The 24,523-nt window shown below is 38.0% G+C and overlaps 1 protein-coding gene across 1 annotated transcript in view; it reads left to right on the forward strand.

The window, feature by feature from the left end:
* The window catches only part of LOC127022570 (uncharacterized), a 103,281-nt gene that overhangs the window by 42,100 nt on the left and 36,658 nt on the right, over nt 1-24,523 (forward strand). The window contains exons 25-42 of the mRNA XM_050906199.1: nt 635-790; nt 2,799-2,932; nt 3,914-4,072; nt 5,187-5,367; nt 7,054-7,265; nt 9,007-9,195; nt 10,107-10,243; nt 12,245-12,407; nt 12,520-12,606; nt 13,127-13,261; nt 13,640-13,780; nt 14,558-14,775; nt 16,559-16,752; nt 17,444-17,764; nt 18,542-18,771; nt 19,815-19,976; nt 20,786-20,863; nt 22,172-22,528. Coding sequence (XP_050762156.1) covers nt 635-790; nt 2,799-2,932; nt 3,914-4,072; nt 5,187-5,367; nt 7,054-7,265; nt 9,007-9,195; nt 10,107-10,243; nt 12,245-12,407; nt 12,520-12,606; nt 13,127-13,261; nt 13,640-13,780; nt 14,558-14,775; nt 16,559-16,752; nt 17,444-17,764; nt 18,542-18,771; nt 19,815-19,976; nt 20,786-20,863; nt 22,172-22,528 — 3,254 coding nt within the window. The remainder of the gene's footprint in view (nt 1-634; nt 791-2,798; nt 2,933-3,913; nt 4,073-5,186; nt 5,368-7,053; nt 7,266-9,006; nt 9,196-10,106; nt 10,244-12,244; nt 12,408-12,519; nt 12,607-13,126; nt 13,262-13,639; nt 13,781-14,557; nt 14,776-16,558; nt 16,753-17,443; nt 17,765-18,541; nt 18,772-19,814; nt 19,977-20,785; nt 20,864-22,171; nt 22,529-24,523) is intronic.

The following is a 24,523-nucleotide window of genomic DNA, read 5'->3' on the forward strand; positions in this document are numbered from 1 at the left end:
AGGCTCTCATTTTTTCCTTAGTATTTCTTACTGTAGTCTCCATGCAGCAAAGACATTGAAATGTCATAGGATTATGCAATATTTTCAAATAAAACTAACTTTTAAGGAATGCAGAATGCCAGTTTGGTTTTTGGTAGATCACGTTTTGGTGAAATCTTCATCCTTAGCTTTCACATGGGTTGCCAGTGACTGCATCTAAAAACGGTTCTAGTCTGATTTCAAACTCATTCCCTGAGAACTAGGCTGCACCAGTTCTTCTGTTGCAAAGCCACAACCTTGCTCTGACTTAATGTAGAAGTAAATATCCACATGTTCACATGTTAGGTCTTAGTTAATTAAAAGATCAGTCTGTTAGAATTGATTTCCTTTTAGAAGCAGCTTTGGCTGGATTCATTTCACTAAACTTTAAGCAGTATCTGAGAAATACGGTCTACAGGCTGTATATGTAGTCAGAGAAAGATTGAAAATCCAGCTCCGTCTTTTTGTTTACTACAAAAGGAGTACATCATGGGGTTCTTCAGTTAGACGGGATGAGACTGAATGCATTTCTGTTTTTCCCACTGTAGTATTCTTTTTACTAGCTAAAGTAACTTCATGTTCTGTCACTGCATAATCAATTCTATTCTTTTTGTAGCATTTCTGGAGAAAAAGGTTGGTGATAAGCTGAGACAATACTCACTGGAAGGGGAGACTTTCCTTCCAGGTGTTCTGGGAGTTCACATCATTGGTCTTCTCCAGCAACGTGAGGGCTTCTGGTCACATGGTTTGAAGATAAAATATGGACTCCTAGGTACAGTGAAAAAGATGGAAAGTAAAAGCATTCTGTTTATCTCATTTTTCTGCAAGTTATTTGCCTGTATGATTAGGACACTCTCTTAACAAGAAAGATTTCCGTTGATTTTTAAACTGTGATCTGAGACCTAGGATGAGTTTCTTTTTTCACTTGGATAAACTTTACTCTTTGAGTCTACATATAAAAAACATTTCGTTTTTTTAATGTGCTTTTCACAGGCATGTCCAACATTTGATTAAAAATCACTTTTTCAATGGGAATTGCTTCAAATCAATTTGTGTTCTCAGGTGTTAATACAAAATGAATGGTTGCATTCATACACTTAAAAATATGAGGGACTGTTTCTAGGAAACAGTTGGCTGTGTTCTGCTGGCTGCAGTGTATGAACTGTGCGTTAATTTTACTGGACAAAGCAGGTGAACATCAGTGCAATTACATCCAGGTATTGAATACTTGTAGTAGCTAGTCATGATAAGCATTACAGGGTGATTCTGTATGTAAAGTATGTTGCGCATTCAGAGATAGCGTGTAGCAATATGAGTAGTAAAGTTTTCTTAAACCTACACAGGTACAACCCCATAATTTTGCTAAAAATGGCATGCTGATCCGAGTGTTTTATACACACAAACAGAAACATACCTGAACACTTACAACAGTATTAGATGATGTCTAGCTATAGCTATGTAATTATGCAGTTATATACTAAGAGCTTAAGTCATATTTTGATATAAATCCAGTTTGGCAACTGTTCCACCTGAAGTGGTCAGCATGTGATTCCTTGTAGAAGTACTGGATTTAAAAAAAAAAAAAAAGAAAAAAAGGAAAAAAGTAATCCTGCTCATTGGTTGAAACTTCAGATTCATTATTTTAAGCTTTTTCTCGGTGACCACAAGGGCTAGAAGTTCATTATTGTTTTTTGTTTAAGATGTAATGTCATGTAATGTCATGATGTTGGGAGCTGAGTGGTAACAGAAAATCACCAAATATTGTGAGACCCCAAGAAAGCTGCAAAGGTTGATCATGATTAGTTTGTAGTGCTTTTACTTCACCCAGGTAAAATTCCATTCCAGTAATAAACTTAGTATGTGCTTTTATTTATTTATTTATTGCTTCTGAAGAAAGAGTGAGTGAAGAAACTTGGAAATATGGTAAACATCTAAGGAGAGCCTTTGCTTTTCTTAAACAAAATTGGGCTAAATCATTGGGTCATTTTCATTCCATTCTTAATACAAACCAGCTGTTTCCAATTGTCTGAACTTAGAAGCATCTTGAATTTTAATAGAGTATAAAGTAAACAAAGGCCCAAACTCTTACATGTAGAGCCTGTAACATGCCTGTTCCTAGGATTTTCATTTGTAGTACAGCTTGTGGAAAAAAATAAAAATTTGCAATGCCTAACGCATTTTTTCCAAAGTTTAACAAATATTTTTGGATATACAGCATGTCTGTAGTCAGCAATCATTAACTTTGCACTTCTGTTAGGTTGGACATATGTGTAGTAGGAAAATAAGTTCAGGTGTCAGAAATAGTGTTTTGACAACAACATTGCAGTCTGTAGAATGTTTCTAGATCTTGAGCAGATAGTGAAGATAATTCTTGAGCTGAACTTCATGGTAATGCAGTTGTACCAGCATTGGTACCAGTCTTCACAAACTTTGGTCAGCACCTTCAGACTGCAGAACATACTGCCAGACCTTTTACATGAATTAAATATCTACTTGTCTTTTACTTTTTACTGTGGTAGTATTTTCATTTTCATAGATGTAAATCATTTATCTAGCAAATACAAACTCACTGCTCTTAAATGCAGTTCATTAAATGTATGCTTTCTTTTGGATTTGTAGGATAAATCAACAAGTATCTATCTGTAAAAATAGACAAATCTCATTTTAATGTTTTTGAAAAATAGAAACCTTGAAGCCAGCACTAGACTTATACTATTACAATTTTTAAAGTTTACTTCCGATTTATTTGAATAGATAACTTTGTGATTTAACTTGAACAGGAGAGGCAAAAAATCTTCATCATGAATGCAGTATGCGGCAGAAGATTGAAGTGGAGACAGGTGCACATGGCATGTACAATCTTGATATTGGGCATGAATTTCACTGTATGCAGACTCCAACCTATAATCACAAGGTAGAGTTACTGACCAAAGCACTTGTGTACTGGTACCCTTGTGTCACTCATGTACTGAGGGGCTTAAACAGAGCAATGCCCAAGATGTCATTTTTGGATCAGTCGTCTTCTTCTCGTCTTGTTTCTCTTTGCTTTCTGTGTAGACAAAGATGTCTAGTCAAGTTGCTAATTTGTGCAGTCCATTACAGCTGTAAGTGATGGAACTCTCCAGTGATGTCATTTTTAATGTATTAAATCACAGAACTTCTGTGAAATTTTTTTTATATATAAAAATATTATTAATAAGTTTATGAGTTATCTTGTTCTATCCTTCTTGTAACTAAAAGTCAGGAACTCTCTTTGCTTATTCATCAGTTGTATGTCTGGAAAATCAGGGAGTTTACAATGTTTTGTATGGATTTTCTGGTTCAGATTAATATGCTTTCTTAGAAATTTCAGTGTGTGTGACCCTTTCATGCAGAAAAGCAGATCTGTTTAAAATTTCTTCCTTTACAGACAGCACAAAGACAAAGGTTAATTTAGAGGCAAATCACCATTAGTACTGGGTATTTGCTGCAGAACAGAGAGCTGGCTGAAAAATAAGCTCCTGAATTAAAGGGAAATTTTGTATCCTTTCAGATTTGTTTTTAGTCCAAGTTGGACTGAAGCCAAGAAGTGTTAGGATTTCCCATGAAGCAAGATGTTGCCAGGCTTTGCAGCTGCACAGTGAATCCATGTGGGGCAGTCCATCAGGAGTACCTGAGTCCAGTTACCTTGGCTTTTGAGAAAAGCAATTTGACTGCCAGCACATAGACTAAAAGTTTTGGGCTTTGTACGCTGAATTTATATCTTCTGATGGAACATGATTTTTCTTTGGAAAATTTGCAACCCTTTCTGCCTTAGTCTTGCTTGCTACTTGGGAATATTTCTACAGGCAGTTAACAGCAGTGAATAAAAGAGAAAGCATGGTTTACAGGAAAAAGGTGGTTTTCTGTTCTTTAGGTTCACCTGAAACATGAAGCGAATGCATCTTGGCTTTCCTCCCAGATGGAAGTGAACTATGGGAAACACTGGGATGAAATAAACAACAAGAAGAAACTGATGATCAGCCAAGCATTTAAGAACAGTTCCAGTTCATCTCTAGTCAACTATTTCATGGAGGTAATCATGACTGTTGAAGAGTAAGACCTTCACTTCAAATATTTAACAGACAAACTAAGAAAAAATTTGGGATGAATTTATTTATTAAGACTCTTTTTTTCTGTGTTATGTATTAATAATATAAGTCAGATATCCAGACCTAATAAGTTTGAGTTAGGTAAGGTCTTAACCCAGGCACATAGAGATCACTGACATTTAAAATGAACAAGAGAAAGCCAGTAGATGGATTTTTCAAACACTAAAAAAGTTTAGGTGTAATGTGGTTTGAGTTTTTTGCAGAGTTTGTGCAGATAAAATGGTCGCAGAGATTTATGAAGGTTGCTTTGCTCACACAATGTGGAAGGAGGGTGCAGGTTGTAATAACTCAGAATATTACAGCATTTCTGTGGAAGTTGGTATGGAATGCAGTAGCTGAACTAAGATCAGACCTGTACTGTTTTTTGGTTGGTGTTTTTTTTTTTTTGTTGTTGTTATAAATTGATTTCTACCCTGGATCAATAAAAAGTGTTCCCATGTAGTAAAGTATAATTAAAAGCCTCAGAGGAGGTTTATGCCTTCTTCTGAAGCACATTCTGTAGGCTACAAAAAGAAAGAAAATAATTATTTATAATATTGGCATACTCTGTTATCTTTTGTTTTATTTGTAGAAAGTTCTTACAGAAGCTACAGAAACTATTCCTGTAAATTTTTGTGTTATTTCTCAGAAGTTGCAGGTCTTCTCTGTTATTGTCTTAGAATAGGTAATAGTTTTCTGAGGTGGGTTGTCATTATTCTATTTCCATAGGGAGTACCTGTAAGCATAGAATTTATCTGTGATCCCAGTATGCACTGACATAGAATGATGGTCTTTTTTTTCTTTTTTTCAACAAAGTAAATGGTCTAAAAATTAGTGGAAATTTTCCTTTTTGAATCTCCAGTAGATGTAACAAATGCATATTAAAGAAATCCCAATCTGTGATTGGTCAGCATGCATGAAAAGCTATAAAGTGAATGGCAGATGTGCAGAGCGGAGGCACTAGCTGTGACCTTCCTGCTACTATTTGTGTGTGTTAGCTTAGACAACCCTGAAGATGGGATCCTGTTCTTATTTAAATTTGCTTCACTTGTTTTCCAGTTTACCATGCAAGTCCTGGAAAAACAGGTGAATTATAGAACCCAGCTGCAGCACTCGCACAACTCTCAGGTTTATTTGCAGAGCAGCACCAACTTTGAGGTGCAGTATAATGACCACGTGCCATTTATGGCTGGGCTGCAGTGGAAAGACGCATCCAGAAATGGCCTGAAGAAGTGGGAAGGTGAAGTACCACAAACCATTTCCAGTCTGTGATTAGAAAAGACAATGACTTTGTCTAGCTGAGTTTTCGAAATCTCCAACTTTCCACAGCCTCACTGGCTAGCCTCTTCCAGCAATTCCTTAGCCTCTCAAAGTGCAATTTGTGGCAATTGTCCCTTGTGTTATCTGCCTCTTTTGAAGGGTTTGTGTTCATCTTTGCCATTTACTTTCAGGTTGGCTGTAGGCAGCTATTAGATTCCCCCTGTTCCTTTGCCAGACTAAACAAGCCTGTGTCCCTCTCTTCTTGTCACAGGTCTTGTTGTCTAGGCCCTTTATCATCATAGCAGCCCTCTGCTGTAGCCTTTCTGGTTTCTGACCACCCACCTTGGTCTGGGCACTCCAAAACCAGATGCAGTGTTGCAGACATGACCTCTCCTGTGCTGTGCAGAGGGGGATAACTTTGTCTGATGGCCATGCTCCCAATGTAGACCAGTAATGTCCTGTTAGCTTTTTACTGAGATAACTGACCAAGAAGTGAACCATGTTTTAAAAAAATTCTTTAGAAAGTGATCAAGTTTGTTTTAAGAACATTAGAAAATGGGACACTGAGCAGAATTCTAATGGTGTATTTTAAGCTATAAATTAAACACCTGTGTATATATATGGATATTTTTTAAAAATCATGTTTATCTTAGACCTTTTGCTTCATAAAGTACAGCAGGGAGTAGGCCTTTGTAATAATAAGCTGTAATTTACATTTTTAGAGTTCTTTCTCAAATAGGGGTTAAGTTACTAGTGGTGTGCCAAACATCAGTTTTCTAACGTTTAGTTCTTAAGATGGATTGAATGCCACTACCATTTACGCTTCAGTGGATGAAGCTGTATAAATCAGGGCAATGATTGGCTCAGCGTGTAGATTTGCTGTTAAGATGTATTTTTTTCAAATCTGGTATACACCATATGTGCAAAACCCTGGATCCTTATTAATGCAAAACAACTGGCTTGATACAGTGGACTGAATTAACGGATGTTTTTCTGCTCGCTAAGGTGAAACAAACTAAGGTTAGATTAATTCTGAAGTTTTAAAAATTTGGAGATTACTTTGTGAGTGTCTCAAAATAATCGTGAGTTACTGAACTGTATCACAATGAGTGAATGGTGTAATTTGATAAATAACTAGCAAAATTTCAACAGTCTGCCAGTGAAATTTCAGCAGCTTGTCAGATATAAACATTGTGAGCTGTCTGTAAACTAGTTTCCAAAATAACCTACAAATCTTCTTCAAAATGTATCTATTGCAGAGTTGAATTTCTGTGTTGGCATATGTCAGAACAGCTTTGATTAAGGCCATTATTGTAATTATGTGAATAACGGTTACAGACTTACAGTTCAGGTAAAGATTTCACATTTTGTTGCAGATCGTGCAGTAGAACCCTTTCCTGGTGCCATTTAGGTACTGGACTTCATAAATTTCCATTTATTAGCAAACCTCCGTATGTGATACACTATGCGGTATGTTATGCTAGTGAAGGACATTCATTTCATTATATACCATCCAGAGATTTTGGCAATTGGAAGAGAATAGGTTGATAGTAGCATTTTAGCCTCATTCCAAAACCCCAGCATCTTATCAGCTTTGTTGCAGAGTTAGAATCCACGTAGCTTGAAATCTCACTTTTCTGCCAGCTTTAATATATGTTCCTTCCAGGTGGATTAAATATAGATACCCCATGGCTCTATCTGTATGCAGCTCACAAACTACATCAGCCTCAGCATTCTGCTTATTTACTAACTATGGAGCTGACAACCAGAAAAGCGCTCTCCATTAAGAATCTCGTAGTGGAACTATTCTATAAAGATCAAGGCAATGAAAAGGAGGGGAAAGTTCACATTTACACGCCAGCTACCACGTACCTGCAGGTTAGTAACATGATGCTTCCTATAGTGTACGGCTTTGATGATAGAGCTTTGTGATAGATGCCCAACAGAACTGTCATCATACTGAAATAACACTTGTTCAGCATGCTATGTGAAGTAGCTTGTTTGAGAAACTCACGCACTGTGTGCCGGCTTATAAGAGAGGATCTTGAAATGCCTACGTTCATCTGTTTTCTGTGCTTGAAGGATGAGCTATTCTTCTTCTGGGGCAGCTGAATCAGCACAGCCAGGGTCTCTTCATTAGCTTTGAAAAAATGTTAGGGCCACCACCTCTGCCCCTCTTTGGAACGGGGGTCCATTGCTCCCTGCACAAAGTGCAAATACATGATGGCAGAGTTCTGCCTAGGAGTATACAAATAATAATTACTATTTTAAAGTTCTCTCTCCCCGTCTGCCCCCCACCCTGCCGTGAGCTAACAGTTTCAGGAAGTAGGAAGATTGGATCATCATGTAAGAAATGTTTAAAACTTTTTCCTTAGTGATGTGAAACAGCTGAGAGTCTCTCTCATTTAAAAAGTAGAAAGAACAATAGCCAGACTTCTAAATTAAGAGCCCGGTGATTACAGCATTCACCTAAATTTGAGGCATTCAATTTAAAGGCATCCTCTGGCTGAGAAGAATGTAACCTGCCTCTTCCTGGAGAGTATCCTGCTCAATAGGCTGTCATGTAGTTCATGGCGCTTGCTGCCTCTTGATATGGCACCATTTGTAAAAATTCTCCATGAGTATTTGGAGCTCCATTAGTATCAGAGTTCTGATCTCGCAGAATAACACCTTTGTCACTGAGGTGTTTTTGCTGCTACTTTTTATCCCACTGTATCTCTACAAAATGAGTAAGTGTCTCTACAGGTAACTCTGCAACATGAACAGATTCAGTAGGAGAAATGGTAATCCTTTTGCAGGCTAGAGTACTGGATAGTTCAGTGGTTCAGAACAATCCTGAGAAATTAAAGGTTATTTCTTTTGTTGTGACTGAGAGAATGACTCCAGTCTCCCACAAATCTGTGAGAGAACCTTCAATAGCAGGTAGTAGTCTTCTGTGTTTTCTATTGGAATTCTTTCACTTTCTATAAAATGATTAATTATCCACTGGGTGGAATCAGTGTGCCCCGAGTCTATGGATTCTAAGCTTCCTCCTAATTTATTTTAGACTGTGCTATGCAATAGAGGTTTAAAACTGATTTCATCACAGTTGCTGTGCATTAAGCAATATGATAAGTCTCTACCACTATGCAAAGTGTAGATTTGTCTTGGAGAAGCTTAACTTCTTATCTGCCTCTGTATAAATGACATGAGAGCCTGGAATTTTTGCCTTTCTTTTAGAATCCACTGCACTTGTCTAAATCTTTAACTTAGGTTTATGTTTAAGGTGTTCCTTTATTCTGAACTGCAGCTTTCCCTTGTTAGATCACTGCTGGTTCAGGCACAGTGTGGAGGATTGTGAGAAACATTCTTGAATGAGAAAAAGATGTTCATTGACTATTTTCTTTTCAACTATTTAGCTTTTTCTCTCTCCCTTGCTTAGAGGGGATAAAATAAACTTTGAGATCTTTATGCCAATTCAGAATATTTTGATAATGGAAAAGCTGGCACACTATTTCTAATAGTTCTTCTAATGATCATCTCCAAGAAAATGCGTTCTTTTCACTGCTGTGCTGCTGCCACAATAGGATTCTGTCTGTCCTAACTCAGCCAGACTAATGTGTTTGTCTTTGTTTTTCAGGCATCCACATTTAATCATCTTGGGAGGAATAGTCTGCATAGCTACAGTGAAATGATGTCTCTGTGGAATCAGCTTGTGAAGAATGAGATTCATTTGGAGAATAATGAACGAGCCAAATTTCTCTGCTTTAAGATAAAGAGTACAAAACAGGAATTTAACTTCACAGCCAGCTATCAGAATCTGCCAATGGTAAGAAAGAAATACAAATGCAATTTCTTTGACTCAGCACTGTGTTTTTTCAGATCTGCCACCTTCCTGAGAGATGTTATTGCTAGTGTTGAAACTTAAACACTTCTAGTGCTGCTTCTATTTCTGTCTGTTTTGACAACCTGCAGTGTAAAACTAGGTTCAAAAAGAAAACAAACAAAAACTTGGGTGGTGTAGTTTTGAGTACTTCTCACCTATTTGGGAGGCCAAGTACAGACAGAAAGTCAGGGAGGAGAGGACAAAGAGAGACTACATGGCTAGAAAGAGAGCTGTAGATGTGATTACTTACATTTTGATGCAGATGTATGGCAGGTGTGGAAGATTCTAGTGTCTTGGAGAATCAAAATATCTTGCCTGACAGTGAGCATAGTGACAGCCTGGGTTCATATGCTATTTTAGCCTCTACATCCCTTCCAATCTTAAAATCATTTTTGCTTTGCTTGACATCTGCAGCACAGGAAGGGTAATCAGCAGTTTGTCCTCCAAAGAGATACTTTGATCAGTTACTTTGGTCTGTTCCTTGCAGGATGTCTTAAAACAAAAAGTGTTTTTCTAGTCATAGCATTCCAAGCTTTGAAAATCTTATCAGTTTTTGTATGTAAACGTACAGGTACCAGAGCTAAAGCTTGCTCATATTGCAAATAGGTTACACTCAAGTGATACATTATAGGGCATTTGTCTTCTGCTGGTCAGTTTTCTACTAATGTCACTTTTAATCCTCTGTAAATGGAGATCAGGATTTAAACTGAAGCAGAAAGGGATTGATCTGTGAAATGACAGCCTCGCTGCAGCGTGTTGCACAATGTGGTTTCTATATTGACATTCCTGAATACTAACGCAGTAAATCTGATGCAGTTGTCCTTTCTTCTTCTGTTCTCATCATTTGAGTGCAGCCTAAGAAGACAAACTTTTCTGTGAAGACTGTATGGAGAGATTATAAAAGTCTGCCTGTCATGCTGCAGTTTGAAGGTCAGATAGAAGAGCTGAAGAAGATGATGCTCTATCAAAAACGTGGAACCCTCCATTTCAGGTTCAGTAGTCGTATTTATCTCTGCAGAATGTTTTGGCCTAAATTTAGCGTGCATCTTGATGCCCTTGGGAAACGTTCTGGGTTTTACAAAGTGGAAGTGCCACATGCACAAAGCCTGTGCTTCCTCCCATCTGGCTCTCTGAACTTGCTCAAGCACACCGACTTTGTGGGCTGGTTATTTGCATCCGTTAGCTTTTGCCCTCCTTATTGAAATGATAGTGAACAAAGTTGTCAAAGGCAACAGGCCATGTGTGCTGTGGCGATGTGTTTGTTGGCAACTCTATTGGACGTATAGCCTCCTTTCATGAAAACAGCAGAATTTATACTGCGTCCGAACTTTGAAGTGGTGAGAAGTTCCAAAATCCAGATCTGATCCTCTGTGCCATCCAGATGCCTTTTTTTCTAGTTCTTAGGAATAATATACTGTCCTGGTTTCGGCTAGGACAGAGTTAATTTTCTTCTTAGTAGCTGGTATAGTGCTGTGTTTTGGATTTAGTAGGAAAAGAATGTTGATAACACACCGATGTTTTTAGTTGTTGCTAAGTAGTGTTTATACTAAGTCAAGGATTTTTCAGCTTCTCGTGCCCAGCCAGCAAGAAGGCTGGAGGGGCACAAGAAGCTGGGAGGGGACACAGCCAGGACAGCTGACCCAAACTGGCCAAAGGGATATTCCATACCATATGATGTCATGCCCAGTATATAAACTGGGGGGAGTTAACTGGGAGGGGGGATCGTGGCTCGGGAACTAACTGGGCATCGGTCAGTGACTGGTGAGCAATTGCATTGTGCACCACTTACTTTGTATAGTTTAATTCTTTTAGTATTGCTATTGTCATATTATTATTATTATTATTATCATTGTTTTTCATTCCTTTCTGTCCTATTAAACTGTCTTTATCTCAACTCACGAGGTTTTTTTCCTGATTCTCTCCCCCATCCCAGGGGTGGGGGGGCAGTGAGCAAGCGGCTGCGTGGTGCTTAGCTGTTGGCTGGGGTTAAACCACGACATATAGCCATTCTAAAGCCAAAAGTATCCCTCTTAAAACACATAACAAATGGTCTTGTTGAGATTTTGAAACATGTTTCCATTTCCTGATGAGAGTGAGTGCGCTGCTTCTAGATATTGGCTGTCTCTGAAGTTTCTCTTTTCATTACCCATTATCAAAACACAGCTTGAAGGCCATGGTAAAAATGTATGCTCAGACTTAAGACATCTGGATCATCTCTGGAGACATCTCAGCTTTCTTAAGGCATAGTAGGGTTAACAGGAGTGCACAGGCTCCCTTAGGATCCACTGTGCATCTTGGAGATAGCTAAAAAACTGCGAGATGCCTTTTCAGTAATGGAAAAAAATACGTAAATGGAGAATGAAGAGCTGTACCAGATATCCTAACATATAAAGGCAGTCCAATGTCTGCTTATAAAAGTTAATGCATTTTTCCAAGACATCCAACTAAGTAAATGTGCAGAAATATTCAATAAAGTCCATAAAACATTACACTGAAGTAGTCAGCTACTCCGAGAACTATGTAGTGGCTGAACATCTGTTGCATAGGATTCTTGGCATGCAGATGTTGTTTCTACAGAAAGCATAAAATGTAGTTGATAGGTGAGATTTTCAAAGCTGCCATAAGCTTTTGGACACTGTCCCTATTTGAAATGAAGTCTTGGCCATGCAGGTATATAAAGTGTATGTACTGGTTATGCATGTCAGAATTATAGAGCATCACCCTCTCCCATGCTCTTCCAAGCCTTTCCTGAATCCAGGATGGAAACTCTTTATCAGAAATTCTGGTAAATGTGTGTAGTTTGTATGAAGTTGTAATTATGCTCTAGTAATTTCTTAGAGGTCCTGATCCTGTGTGTTTTGCTTCTGTACCTGACACCCTGATGGTATGTGCAACTGAAAATTTTGGATTTCAAGTTGAACTCTGCATGATTTCTTTTTATAGTTGTCTATTAAGGTCTTTTACACTTTGCTTATTCCTTGTTTTGTTCCAGGCATCCTTTTAAAGTGCCAATTCTGCAGAGCTTCCTTCTGCAGGAAACATTTACTGTTGACAAAAAGCAAAAGCACTATTTCTTGGAAACAAAAGTTTTGATAAATGGAAAGGAGGAAACAGTTCAAACGCTTACACTTGGTTACCAACCTGAAAATCCCTATGTGAGTTATAGAAGAATTTCCTTTAATCTGGCATACCAAAAAAAGCCAGCAAATGAGTGATTTACTGTATATATCTTATGTTCCTTGCATTTCTTCTCAAATTTTTTTTTAGATTTGTGCTGGCTTAACTCATCCTTATAACTACAGGTTGCTCCCCAAAGATGTTGAAATATGCATTTTAGCTCAAAGTCACCAAAATGTGAGTAAATTTCCCATTATATTCAGTTAGGAGGAGAGATTCATTGCCTGTTTAGTTACAGTTTATTATCTTTTCAGACCTAACTGGCTATAGGTCTTTAGTTCCCTACCATGTAAATGCTGCAACCAAAAAGTTCAGAGGGCAATGATGTTGTTGGTGCCTCCCTAATACAATGTTTTGTATAACAATATATAATAATATGTTGTGTAGTAATATATGATGATAATAATACATAATATATTATTTTTAAAATGTTATTGTGCATGAATATTATTAATAATAACAACTACTGGGAAGGAATGGATTCAGGGTTCTCATCCTTATCTAGGTGTATCTATTCATCTTTCTTACCAAATGCAGTTATTTTTTTCCTGCTTTGCATTTTTCGTTCTTGAGCCACAATGTAATAGCTTGCAACTCTTTCATTTTTCATAATATGTAGGGATGACTTCTCTCATCTTTCATAATATACAGGGTTAATACTCAATGCGATTCGCTTATTCACATTCTTAACACATAGGTGAAGCAAGAGCTTGAGACGACCTTGAAGGTCAATAACGAAGATGTTCTGAGCTTTTTAGGGAGATATCAGGACATGTCCAGTGAGGCAGATTTTAGACATCTTCTACACATGGATGTGACACATTCATTCCAGGTATTGGTGGTTTTCATTTATGGCATTTTATTTTTTATGTCTTGGTGACTGTTTTACTGCATTGTCTTTAGAATTATAATTGTTTTATACTTGTAAACTTCCTAGTTCAGTGAAGTCCTGTCCCTGATAAATCTCAGCAGATCAAATCATAATCTGTATCAATAATGTCTTGTGAGAAACACACTGACCTTTCATTTTCATACTTTTTTTACTGCATTTGATTTATTTTTCAGTGTCTTTGGGTAAAATCGGTAAAATTTTATACACACATTTGCTTATACGCATCCTCCACTTCATGCTAAAAGTTCAGACATCAAATCACCTGAGGCAATTGATGGGAATGCCGTGATTATGTTTACATTTTACTTTGTTAAATAGCTTGAGTTTCCACAAGCAATGGGCCTAAGTGGGGAGCTGTTTTCCAAGCAGACTAAAATGGAACAGTTTGACTACGGTGTGAATGTAAAAGCCATCATCAACAAGAATGTGTCTTCACAGGTCAGTTCCCTGATTATTACAGTCTCATTGCTTGAACTTGTGGCTTTTGCAGTTCATACACTCAGACCTGTGTTGAGTCTTTTGCTTGTCGCATGCATTAGGAATACATGCTAACCTGGGAGCTGTTTAACTTTGTGTTATAAATTGCTTTGCAGCTACTTTCAAGCATCGGAACACAAATGTATGTGTGTACTACAAAGTTGGTCAGCTCATACAAAATGCAATGAGTGTAGTGGAGGGGTGTAAATTGTTAGGGAAACAGTTAACTTTTTATGGTTAGAGTTTGTTCTGGCTAGATGGCTACATGCAGTTGGAATAGGTGGCTTGTGTTTTGGCTGAAATTCAGAAAACTCGAAGTACAATTTAACTTGACTTTCAAAATTCAATGTAGTTCATAATTTTTTGTTGAAAGCTCTAGCATGGTGACAGGCTTATATGCAAAATCAGGTGTCATCTGTAGCTTTGATTACCAGTGCAAAAGGTTCTTTCTCTAGGATTAACTTTGCCCTGTGTGGTGGATTGAGATAAAGAGAGGGAGATCACTTACCCATTACCTTCACGGATAAAACGGACTCAACTTGGGCAAAATTAATTTAATTTATTGCCAAATAAAAATAGAGCTAGATGGTGAGAAACAAAGACGAAAACTAAAACCCTCTTTCCCTCTCCGCTCCCCCGCTGCTTTTTCCCAGGCCCAACTTGTTGTCTGCAGTCTTACTCCTCAAACTGATGTTTCAGTATTCTGTATTATGATTTGAGATCCTTAACCTCCTGTTCTTTTTTTTTCTCTATGTGTAGGCCCAGGCAGCCCTAAAGAGTTATGGTGAGAGCAATTTCAATGGCTCTCTTTACCTTCATTCCAATGGAAGGGACATGCTGATGCTGGAGGTTGATATGAACAATGAAAACAGGAGGAATGCCAGAGTTGTCGAATTGAGGGCTTTCCTCCATCAGACAATCCTGACAAACCCAGAATCAATACAGTTCCAGCTCATGGGCAAAATGTTTCCGTCAAGGTAGAGAAATCAGAATCTTGGTTAACAGAGGAGCTGAAGAGTGTTCTGTGATATGTATTTAAATGTGACTACTTTCATATAGCTGCAGCGGAAGCCACTGAGCAAATGGCATTTCATGAGTTATTCCTGTTATTGAAATACTTTTGCTCTTTATGTTTCGTAAGTTGGTATAATAAGTTATGTTAATGTGTTCTAGTTGCTTTCCTAGGACTTTGTATAGAGATAACTTGAGTGAACGGGTGGTACTGTTACATTGGTTTTAGATCAGCAGTTGTTTTTTTCCCCCCATCATTTGTCCTCTCAGAAGCGAGGAACTAATATTTACAAGCTATGCCAGTGGAAGAGGACACTTCCCAGTGTTTATTATAAAGTTTCATTAAATATTGTAGAAAGCTCTGAGGTGGCAGGGATGGGAAATAGAAATTTGGCCCTCCCAAGTTTCAGCTGTCTTCCAGCTGATTTTTCAAATTCCGCAAATACAAAAGTGTGCAGTGAAGGAGCTGATGTTTTCGTAGAGGTCCCAGTGTTTAGCAGTTTAGGAGTTGGACAGCATAAGGAGAATGAGGAGACAGAGTTAAAGAAATCGGAAGTTATTACAATTTAGTTGAAGCTTGTTAGATTTACTAGTAAAAGAAAAAACAAGATAAAAGATTCAAGAAAGATATTTCATGTGTTTCTGCAGCTTACTTCCAGTTCTGGGCTTCCAATAGTACATTCATTTGTTTAAATACCAGGGTAGGCTGTAACAGAGCAATTTATTGCAGCTCACTTCACAGGAAGTAAACTAGAACACTTAAAATTTCTGGAAGGACAAGTTATTTGGGATTTATTTTACAGGGAGAAAAGAGAGAAAAATAAAAGATTGAATATTTCTGGGGAATTGCTAAAAAGATGCAGTCTGTACAGACTTCAGATGCTGACTAATGAAATGAATCTTGCTTCCCTGAATTATGTAGTTCATTTCTTCCCATCAAGTGGATTTTCACTGAGGTTTCACTTGTCATCAGTCTTTCAAAAGGGTTCCAATTTCTAGGAGGGATGTCTAACAATATGAAAATATGATTGCCTCACTTTTAGGTATTTTGTGTAGTATACTGGAGTCTAGAAAGTCAGACATTTCAATGGACAGTTTTTTGAAGGCAATGTGAAAATTATGTCTCAGTCTTATACTTGAAACACTGAAAATTGAGTTTCTTGTTGCTCCAGCAGGTTTCCGTAAAAAGCTGTGCTGTGTTTCTCCGACACTGTTCAACTCGGGGCCAAGATACAAAGAAATAATTGTTGGTTCATTTACCAAACTCAAATGGTGGTGGCGTTTAAAATTATTGTTTAAGCTGAATTCTCAATGCTGCTTTTAAATCAACACTGAAGAGAGTTTTCATATTGTGACAGAGAGGAGTTCATTTCCAACTCTGTCTAACTGTGTCCAACTCTTTTTCTTTTATCAGGGATTGTAACAAAAGCATCCAAGAAATTTGAAGAAACATCAGTCTGCCAATCTGTGAGGCTTTACTGAGTATTTTTACTGAATAGTTTTATAAACATCTGGTGAATAGCATGTACTTATTGCAAGGCATCTGATTCACTGATTCACAACACTGGAAAAAGTGCCCAGGAAGTCTGTGGAGTCTCCATACTTGGAGATACTCAAAACCTGACCTCCTGCTCCTGAGCACCCTGCTCTCATTGATCTGGCTTTGAGTGAGAGGGGAGTTGTCTTGACAATCATGAATTAAGCACAATAATAGAATCTTACTAGCAATTTTTATCTCTGTCTTTTTAGACTTTTGATATCTTCTGAGATGAAGCTTAATGAAAATAGGCTTCACATGGATTTCATGGGAGCTAGGGAGCAGAAAGTTGGTTTTGTTTTGTCCCTAAATGGAAGAGTCCAACACACATTTGCTGGATTAAAGGCCATACCTCATCTTCTTTCTCTGAATGGGTTACTGAAGTGCAAAAACAACATTCATGATGGTACGTTTTTTACTTTGTGTTTTGCTGCTAAGTCTGCAGCTATCTAAGGAAGCTTCTTAATTTTAATGTATTCCTTACTGAACTGCATATAATGCAGAAGAGAGTATTTAGCATGCAAAATGAACCATTGGTCATTGGGTTGAAACTACTTTTTAGTGAACTAACCTAGTTTGTTGCTTTTTGTATTTTCCCCAATTGAAGGAAATAGTGGGTGGCATCTTTCCTATGCAGGTCTTCTGAAATGTGTGGGGGGGCTGACTTGAGGCCCTTACTCTTCTGAATGGCTCCATGGGTGGAGTAGGTCACTGCAGAGCTCCAGAGGGATTGTTTAGCCTGGAGTAACACAAGTAATAGGTCATAGTCTCTCTGTAAATTTTCCTTCAGAAGGCAGTGCAGTGTAGTTCATGGCCTAAAGGCACAAGCGGCTCGGTGGATAAAAAGAAACAGCTGCCAGAAATACTACTACGTCATTTGTTTTAAACACAGACACTTCTACTAGTAGAGAAACTCTCTCTCAACAATAAACTGATTCGCTCTCTAGATCAGGCTAAATTATCTATTATAATAAATGGAAATTCTTTTACTTCCTTCTGGTATTAAATTGATTGTTAATTTATATGTTGCTTATAAAATTCTGGTTATTTCTGTCCCAAAGGACTCTCTCCACAGTAGTCATTTCTGCCTGTTACAGGTAACATCAATATGATGGTCAACAAAACACTGTATGGACTCCGTCTCAGGAACAGAAATGTGTTTGGGAATACCACCGTACACAATATTGCTTTTGCTATGTTTCAGAATGGCAGTCAGGCAATCCCAATGGAGGCAAAACTGAAAGGACACTTGGAGCTGAGTAAAGAGATGAAAAGGGGACTAGCTAGCTTCCAGGTGGATGAGAAAGCTCTTTCTGTAGATTTTTCCAATATCATGAGTCGCGGGCACAGCAGAATCAGTGGGACTTTCACACATAATATCAGCTTTTTAAAAAATGCAGGTATGAACAAAACTCTGACTTGATGGTGTGGTGTAACAAGGTGTCAAGGTGAATTTATGTAAATGAGTGCAGACCAGTGGAAATAGATGAGTTGCATTTGCTCACACCAGAACAAAATGTGATCCAGTCTTAGCAACATTCTTTCTAATATTGTTGAGAAAATACAATAAAAAGGATACAAAACTACTTAAAAACTCTTTGAACTACTTCAGAGTAAGTTATTTCTCTCTTGTACATCTGTATTGCTGCACGCTGAGCAGTTCCTCTAAGCATATTTTTATGCCTGTTTTGATTTGGTCCAGAATTGAAACATTGAAAGTCATTGAATAAATCATACTGAAGACTAAAATATGCCAAGTGTTGTTTCCTAAGCAAAACCAAGAGTTTTCATGAACTGAAGTTATCAATAGTTGAATGTGTAAATTGCCTTTGTCCCTTTGGACTGAAGAAATCTATTTTGAAACTTTCTAACAGCTGACTACTGGGGTTGGACATGATACCCATTGATGGATATCCTTTATTAAGAAAAGAAAAATCCTTGACTTCCAAAGTGCATGCCACATTTTAATTTAACAATCCTTTTTTAATATGATTTTCATATTGTAGGTAATGTCCTTTCTTACTATAAATATCAGTTAAGTGCAGCTAACTGGATGATTGCACTTTAAAAAAAGGTCAGTCTTGTCTTATGAAAAACTATAGAAGGCTTCTCTTAATCTGTAGTACATATTTTCTATATTTTACAATGACAACCCAGAAGTATTGTGTTGATTTTTCTTCTTTCCCTGTCAATAGGATTGCCCTTGGATGGCATTCTTACTGCCATGTGTGACCATGGCCCAAGAAATCACACCATTACTATAGCCCTACAGAGTGGCAGTGAAAGGATTACCGCTGTGTTTGGAGGTCACAGACTGTCTGCAGAGCCTCCAAAATCCCAGCTGTCTGTGAGTTTAAAGCACAACATCTCAAAGATAAAGAAACATGGGATACCTTTTATTGTGGAAGCTGCTGGCTATTATGAGGTAAGAAGAGTTCTGCTTGTGATTGTTTAATTTCTGGCAGAACCATTTCTAATAACTGTAGGTTATTCCTGTGCACTTTATTCCAAAAGCATGTGCATTTTTGAGATGTACTAAATTACTATATGAAAGAAAGGTGTTTTCTGGCTTATTGTCATACTGTGTACCTGTCATCTGAAGTCTTGGAGCTCAATCTAGACTAAATGAGACGCTACATTCAGTTCTTGTTTAAGTGAAGTGCTTTCCTGCATAGCAACAGGAGTCTTGTCCAATTTTATTTTTCCCATATAAATGGAAAGTGGACTGGCAGGCCTAATACATGTAGCCATCAGGTCAGTGTCAGCAAGCCTAGGTACTGCATTGCATCTGGTACTGGATTTAACTAGTTCTGATGTCATCCTTTGGATGTCTGCTAAGAGCAGAAGAGTGTTTAGCATGGCTTTCCATTTGGAAATCTCTACCCACAGAAGCGTCACGGATCATGTTTCCTGGTACAGTGCTGCTTGGCCAACTCTTCTATCTGCATTTCTGCTTTAGATCTGTCAACAACGTATAGCTCTTTTGCATCTCAAATGATCCTTCCATAAAAGAGGGGTTCGAATATTTTGCTTGTTCTAACCTACGCTGGAAGGCTCAAGTCACTAACATGCTAACGTTTGTGGTGGGTTCAGCCACTGTGGTACAGTGAGACACAGAGGTGTGTGGAGGAAGAACTGTATACAGTTCCCCTTGCCCTGCTTACTAGTAGTTTCACTGCTTTAATCGTGTATGCCTTAGGACTCAAATCCTCCAGGGTACTGAATGCTCTTAACATGTTTTGGAGCCAGAAGGAATTACTGGTACACAGCATTCAGAAGGTCTAGCATAACAGGAAAATCTCTATTTGAAATGAAGCCACTTTGATGAATTTGCGCTTTTATTTTACCAGCGCTGCTGCCCTGATGCAGGCTGTGACGTTTAAGCATGGTGAAACAGACTCTGCCTTTGCCATTGGTTGCTGGGATGTTGTTTGTTTCTTCATATGATTTGGTTTCTTTTGTGCATAGAATTTCACCAAGAAGATTGCTGCAGGGTTAACAACCACGGTGGAGATGGAACAGCTCAAAATTGAGATAGAGAAGAAAACCACTGGCAGTGCTATGGAAATTTCTCTTTCACTTCACCATGATGTGGGAGGACTGATGGACATTGTTCCATGTGTACTAGAGGTTAGCAGAAATCCTGCTATATAGTGTATTTCATATAGCTTTCTGCTGTGCATTCTCAACTGTTCAGATTTACCGCTTGAGAGCAAGCTAGCAGGTCAGAAGGGAGAGAGATTTTTTCAAACAAGACCAGTACAGAAAGCCTAAAAATTGTTTGCTTAGCGATAAAGAGCAGGTTTTCAAGATGTGGTGGGTAATGAAATATTTATGTCATTAAACTGGAATGGGTGCTTGCCCAGGCACAATAACGTGCAGTCCCAGCTTTTCCATCTTGCTAAAGCAGGGTTTGCAGGTGGATCACATGGCTGTTTGTGGGTGCAGTGGTATTGACAGCAGAGTGAATAATAATTGCAGTAGTTTTCATACAGCCAACAGCACTCCCCAAGGACTTCACTTTCTGCAATGGAGGACACAGCTGATGGCATTGGAAACACTGAATATCTACTTGTGACAGTGGTATTTTCTATGCCAAACATAAGAAATACTACGGTCTTCTGTCAAAATCAAAAGCTGGAGTATCAAAAATAGTTCTGTCTAGCAAGTAATAGTTTCCTACTGTTTGAAGATATTCTTCTGTCTTTATGCTGATAATATTTTGGCATGATAATGGAAGATTAGAGACATGATTTAGCCTCAGATCCACTAAACTTTTTATCTTTCTGAAACTGATCTCTAACCTTTAATCTTAAAGCTGTGTTTTAGTATCTTCATGCTTTTTATCCTGAAAGCAGCCTTTCAGCTCACTCCTTTGTATTTTAGTCCTCTCTGCTTTTCTTCATGCTCTGAATGTGCTTTGTTGATAATGTCAACAGGTTGCTTGCAGCGGAGAATCTGCTAACAATCAACTTTCTGGCCTTTGCAATGGAGCAATTACATTTCATCATTTTGAGGTACTGGCTTCATTTATAAACTCTGCTGTCAACAACATACTGTCTTAACTACCACTGAGGGAATCTAAGTACTGAGAGGTGTCAGAGAAGTGGAAATGGATTTGAGTTAGCTGGAAGTTTTGCACAGACTTTCAGATATTTTCAGTCCCTTAATATTCACAGATTTAAACAGGTAAGATTACTTCTCCATCAAAAACTGTACAAGTCCATGGGGAAGGTTGCACTCAGTTTCACCATCATGCAGTGGATTGTTTATTCTGAATCAGAATTGTCAACAGACTTGCATTCAAGTGATACAAATTTACATCTTTAGTGCACAGCTGTGCACCAAGTGCAGAATACAAAGTACAGGTAAGGGATGTTTATGGGCCCAACAGGTGCAATTTTAAAGGTGATATTCCTGTGTCCTACAGTAAACACTCAAGTTGTGCTGCTTCAGAGCTCAGTGCAAGAGCTTGCACCTAGCAGAAAACTAGTATCAGGAGATAAGAGGTGTGCACCAGGCAAAAGGCAAGAGTCATTAATGTTTCTAGATGAAGTCTCCAAACTGTATCTTCTGCCGGTTAGAACTGAACTCAGTATAAATGGTCTTGATCTGTTATTGAGCAGCCAACCTGATATGAACTGGACAAGGGAGCATAGGAGGCACAAGCTGAGAATTTCACAGTTTACTACTACTTACTCTATTTTCTGCTCTTTCTAGCTAACCATTTGTTTGTGAAAGTCCCTGTGGCTCTTGAACTGTTTGAGAAAGATAGACCTTATAATCTGACGTATTCTTAAGAATGTGTTAAAAACATCTCCTGTGAGTGACATTACAGAAGATTACGTTTTTCTCTAGAAAGACAGTAATCAGAGACACTGATTCCCATGTATGTTCTAATGAAAAAAAAGACAAAAGCATTTCAGTTCTTCCCTCATGTAATATGGGTACAATATGCATAACACTTGTCACTCCTGCTGAGGTCTGAGGGGAATTGAACACATTCTCACAGTGCTAGAGCTCTATTTACTTATAGTAAAAACAGAAGTGATAGTAAAAGCAATAGCAGTTGATTTTTCTGGTATTAGTATTGTTTTAATGGAGTTGTGGAGTTGGGTTTTTTCCTGTTATTTCTATTATGGAACTCTAAAGATTTTAGGCCATCTCTCCATTTGTTTTAGGCATTTATAAATATGTAGGACGAATACAAAATGGTGTCAGGGTAGTAGGGAAATAGTTCTCTTTGAGTAACATGAGCATTTAAAAACAATCCATGGCCTGACAGGAAAACAAACTTGACAACAGTTTTTCCTGTAATTTTTCAGACTCCAGCAAGAGTTTCACTGAATGGGTCAATGTTTACCAGCAACTTTACTGTCATCTTCTTTGGACATGTTTCTTTTCATGACGTGTTTGCCTGCCTGCAGCTCTATGCCACTACTAACATCAAGCCTCATTTAAAAATTGACTTCCAGCATTCTTTGCCTTCGCTTCAGTCTCTGGGAATTGCCAGAGAGAACCAAGTGAAGGTGTCAGCCATGAGAAGTGACAAGTATAAGGGCATGCTTGGTATTGTCCTTGGGCCTTGCAGTTTAAAAGCTGATGGAGAAGTGAGCCTGGCAAACAATGAAACAGATACAAAATGGGTACTTACTTTTAGAAACAAGTGCGTCAGTCTAGAGGTAAGTCTAGATTGTTTTCTGTATGGCATTATAGTCTGTGTATTTCAGATCAGTATGAGTCACAGGGAGCTATCTCCTGACACAATTATTTGTGGAAAGGACAGTTTTGGTCATTAAAGTTGTTCTGGCAGAGCAATGAGTCAGAGCACTTGCAGAGGGAGTGTATTTGAAGGTGAGAATTTGGAGTAATACAATGGTAGATGTTACTGCTGTTGCCATAAAATAGTTGCTTAATAATAGCTTTTTAATTAAAATAAACTTTTTTCCTAGAATCTAATGAAAAGTATGTAATTTCTGTTTGAAATTTTGGAGGTTTTCTTTGGGGTTATGAACTTTTTCTTGTACAGTACTCATGAAAAGGTGGTTGTAGGATTTTTTTTTTCCCCATACCATTTATTTTTGGTTTCTTTTTCTCTTGTTTCACAGAGAAATTTCTGATTTCTCTGTGAAACAAGCTGTCTTGTATGGTCCTTTCCAAAAGCATATTGGTTCAGAAAGAAGAAATGCCTTCTCATTAATTAGAAACAAATTAGGAAGACAGTTGCTTTACCTTGTGTGCTTTAAATAGTATAATCTTTTCTGTTGCAGAGGATGGGATTGCCTCATGCGGTAGCCTTTGGGGGCTCATTTCAACAGAACATCTGCAACGTTGGCTTGTTAATGAACCTCCACTGTGATGGCAGAACAGTTGATGTGCAGATAAACACTTCCTGCGAACACAAATATACACTCCAAGGGATGCTCAGGCATTCAGTTCACTGGCTCAGTCAGCTTGGGCTGCCTTTTGAAAACTCTGTCCTGTTATCTGCAGCCACAGACTCCACCACTGAGGGTATTTTGTTGCTGCAGGCTGGCAAATGCAAACTTAAGGCTAGAGGAGATCTCTGTGTTCAGAATAAAGCTGAATGGACACTGGAAACAGAAACAGAATGTCAGCTTCTGCAGGTAGCTCTTGGAGGCTTTTAAAGAGAGATTTGGGATCAAATGGAGGCCGTATAGGGTTTTAGCTAAAATAACAATGTTTGGGAGTTGGAAAGCCATTCTAAAGACGCACCTGTCTTACAGCATTAGGCAAAGAAAGTGTCTAATGTATCCTGTTCAGAGGTGTTCTCTGTAGACTGAGATTAGTTCAGTCTTTGCTGCTTGTTGCCTTTGCAGACCGAGACTGCCCTCTAAGGCTGAACAGCAGTTTTAGTTTGAACTGTTTGCCAAAAAATATATTCTCTGGTCTGTCTTTTTTATCAAAGTAGAAGTTGCGAAATTTCCTTGGCTTTTCCATCTAGCCTCACTGACTACATTAGAAAGAATGACTATTGCGAATTTAGGGGTTATTTCCAGACATTCATAGGCATTTATATTTTGCTTTTAACTCCTCGGTTTTAACTTCTTCAACTACAAAGTTGCAATATAAAACCAAAAATGACAGGAAAGTGTGTGTCATCCATAGTGAAAAGGGAATGAAAACCACTTAAAATATTAAAAATAGTAGAATTTTCAGTGTTTTTACAAATACTTTGAAAGAATGAGAGGAAGCATTTCATTTGGGATGTTGCACAGGACAAGCTTGAAGTTTTAATATTAAAAAAAATAATAATCCTTATAACACCAAGCCTATTATTTTTTGTGGGTTAGTTTGCTTGAAAATTGAGATTGGTCTGGTCTGAATGAAGCAAAGGATGTTCAGTAAACTGCCACTCTGAAGAAATAGGCATTTTCTATTTTTGTAAATGTAAAACTTCATATAGATACAGAAGCTGTAAATTCTGCAGGGCAGTCCTAAAATCTTCCCTCAGACCTTATTCAGGCAAAATTGCCATCTTACTGTTGGGAGGGAGAAAAATGGCCACGCAGAGATTGTAGGTTTTGTCTCTGATACTGTAACATAAAATCTCCTTTCTTGTATGCTAAAGGGAGAAGAAAACAGACTCAATACTGACTTGTCTTAAAGTGTATGTATAATCCAAAGCATTTTTTTTTTTTTTTTTTTAACCTTGA

This window comes from Gymnogyps californianus, chromosome 15 (assembly GCF_018139145.2).
Source record: "Gymnogyps californianus isolate 813 chromosome 15, ASM1813914v2, whole genome shotgun sequence".
Taxonomy (NCBI): domain Eukaryota; kingdom Metazoa; phylum Chordata; class Aves; order Accipitriformes; family Cathartidae; genus Gymnogyps; species Gymnogyps californianus.